The 2,408-nt window shown below is 58.5% G+C and overlaps 1 protein-coding gene across 1 annotated transcript in view; it reads right to left on the reverse strand.

The window, feature by feature from the left end:
* The window catches only part of LOC105307128, a 10,234-nt gene extending 9,024 nt beyond the window's left edge, over window positions 1-1,210 (reverse strand). Inside the window, exon 1 of the mRNA XM_023524586.1 lies at window positions 661-1,210. Within this exon, the coding sequence (XP_023380354.1) occupies window positions 661-985 (325 nt within the window). The 5' untranslated portion in view covers window positions 986-1,210. The remainder of the gene's footprint in view (window positions 1-660) is intronic.
* Window positions 1,211-2,408: the final 1,198 nt, after the last annotated feature.

Consider the following 2,408-nt stretch of genomic DNA (forward strand, 5'->3'; position numbering starts at 1 on the left):
GCGCACACCGAGAGCCCGAAAATGTGACCCGAGCCCCTGGCTCGCTCCAGACAGGTCCCTCAAGCCGAGACCCCTGCAGACGAGGGTCAATCCCCAGCGTCTTGGGGGCCACGCGACCTTGCAGCGCGGCGTGCTCTCTGGCCCAGGCTGGGTGTGCAGGGCGCCCCGGGACTCGCTGCTTGAACAAAGGGTCCCCCTTCGCGTGCGGGGTCCCCCCAAAACGACCCGCGCTCCGTCCCCGCGCCCCTGCCGGCCGCTCCCCGCCCCCACCCTGCCCCCAATTATTAATAAGCACTTTTGCTTTGCAATAAAAGAACAAAGATGGCGCATAATACTGGCACGAGCGGCCCTTGCATACGTGTCCATGGATATTAATTTAAAAAATCAAATATATGCCCCCTTCCCCAGGAGCGGGCGCCCGGGCGGCGGAGAGAGGAGGCGCAGGCGGGGGCTGCGCAAGCGGGGGCCACAAAGAGCGCCCAGCCTGCCGGCCCGCACCCTCGAGCTAATTGGGGTACGTCTGGCACTGCTTTTCCCCGAAGGGACCCCTTCCCGACCGCTCCGCCCCCCCCCCAGGAAAGGGAATTTCTAACGCCCCCACCCCGTCCTCGTTCAAAAAAAATACCCACTACATCTATATATTTTAAAATCACGGCCCCTAGCAACGACCCCGGCAAACTTCAAAGTTAGGGTGGGGAAGGGGGAGCGAGATGAGCGGCAAAGAAATGTGAGTTAGGGCAACAAGTTGCAGGAAAAGCCTTTCGGAGAGCCTCCGGAAGCCCCGCACCTCCAGCATCCAGGTGGCCACGATCTTCCGCATGGACGGCAGGATCTCCTTCTGCACGCACTTGAAGTAGGACACCGAGGGCGCGCAGGTCTCCTCCGCCTTGAGCATGGCCCGGAGCACCCGGTCGTTGAGGAGGTTGGCATCGGGGTACGCCCGGCGGATGGTCTCCACCTCGCAGCACAGGAGCTGGTGTGCCATGGCTGGGGCTCTGCTGGGCGGCCTGGGGCAGACGGCGGGTCGGGACTCGGTCCGCGCTCGGCTTCGGCTGCTGCGCCCTGCGCTCCCTCGAGCTCTTCTGCCCCCTCTCTGGAGCGCGCGGACGCTGCTGCTCGCTGCTACAGCGCCGACAGCCCTCTGGAGGCTCCAGGACTTTGCAACTTCCAACAAAACTCCCCTGTAGTCCGTGTGACGTTACTGTTCAGCAGAGATCAAAGCCGGGCGGAGAATAGGAGGGGGGGCGGGCTCAGGGGGAGGGGGCGCGGGCGCCGAGCGCCGGGGAGCGACGAGGGGCAGAGCCCCGCGGTGGAGTGGCCCCCGGAGCCCGGTTTTCATAGAAATGCAAATCGCCCCGAGGCGGCCTTTCTCCCCGCCGTGGAAGAGGGGTGCAGGGGGGGGGCCGTTCTCTTGGAGTGGGTCCCCCGGTATTTGGGGGTGGGGTGGAGGTGACTGCAGAGGGGGACAACTAGGAGGGCGGGCAGGCCACACGCAGCTGGGGGGAGACCGCATGGAGGGGGGGACTCTCCGGGCTTGGCGACACCCTATATTCGAGCCGGGAGAATGGGCGCGTTTCCGAGAACGCCACGAGGGCACCCACGGGCGGAGAGGCGGCCAAGGAACCCCAGCGTCTACATCTTTCATTTTCATTAACACGTGTAAATTTCAGGAACCATTTAACCTTCAGAGACGCCGGACAGAGCCCAGAACCCCGCCGGAGGCTTCGTTCCGGCGCACAGGGGGGTCGTTGCAAACGCCCAGCGGGGTAACCCTAAACGTTTAAGAGATTTCGGTCTAGCGTGCGCTTGCTCAACAAATAAAATAAAATAAAATAAAATAAATGCCTGAAAATTCCAGCAGCAGCCCAAGATGGTGGCCGGCATTTCCTTCATCCTGTCTTTCTCTCCCGGGGGATCTGCGGGCTGTCTTCCTACCTTGGCCAGCCCATCCTTGCAGGGGTCCCCAAACCCCAACCCACCCCTCCCGACAATTTAAATGCTAGAAAAACACCCTGAATGGAAGGCAGCCGGACAGTGGTCTCTGTCCTGTCTCATTTTTAAATTAAAAAGTAAATTAAGTCCCTGGAAATATCAGTCGCCTCTCTGCTTGGGACAAGACCACCGGAAGCTTCCTAATTGGTTCTGTTGGAGGTGTGGGCATCTTTTCACCTTAAGAATCTGCCCTGGGCTGCATTTATGAGCCTGAGGCGGGGGTGGCAGGGGATGATAAAAATTAGAACAATTATAAATTAAGGAAATGAATGTATTGATCTGATCGTTTTAAACAAAATCTGTATATGTTCGTGGTTATACGAGAGGGTCTCTAATATTTTTTGCAAACTTAAGAGACATAAAAGAACACATAAAATGTTTTATTATTAGATTCGGTCTTAGTGCTTATTATTATT

This window comes from Pteropus vampyrus, unplaced genomic scaffold (assembly GCF_000151845.1).
Source record: "Pteropus vampyrus isolate Shadow unplaced genomic scaffold, Pvam_2.0 Scaffold478, whole genome shotgun sequence".
In the NCBI taxonomy this organism is placed as follows: Eukaryota; Metazoa; Chordata; class Mammalia; order Chiroptera; family Pteropodidae; genus Pteropus; species Pteropus vampyrus.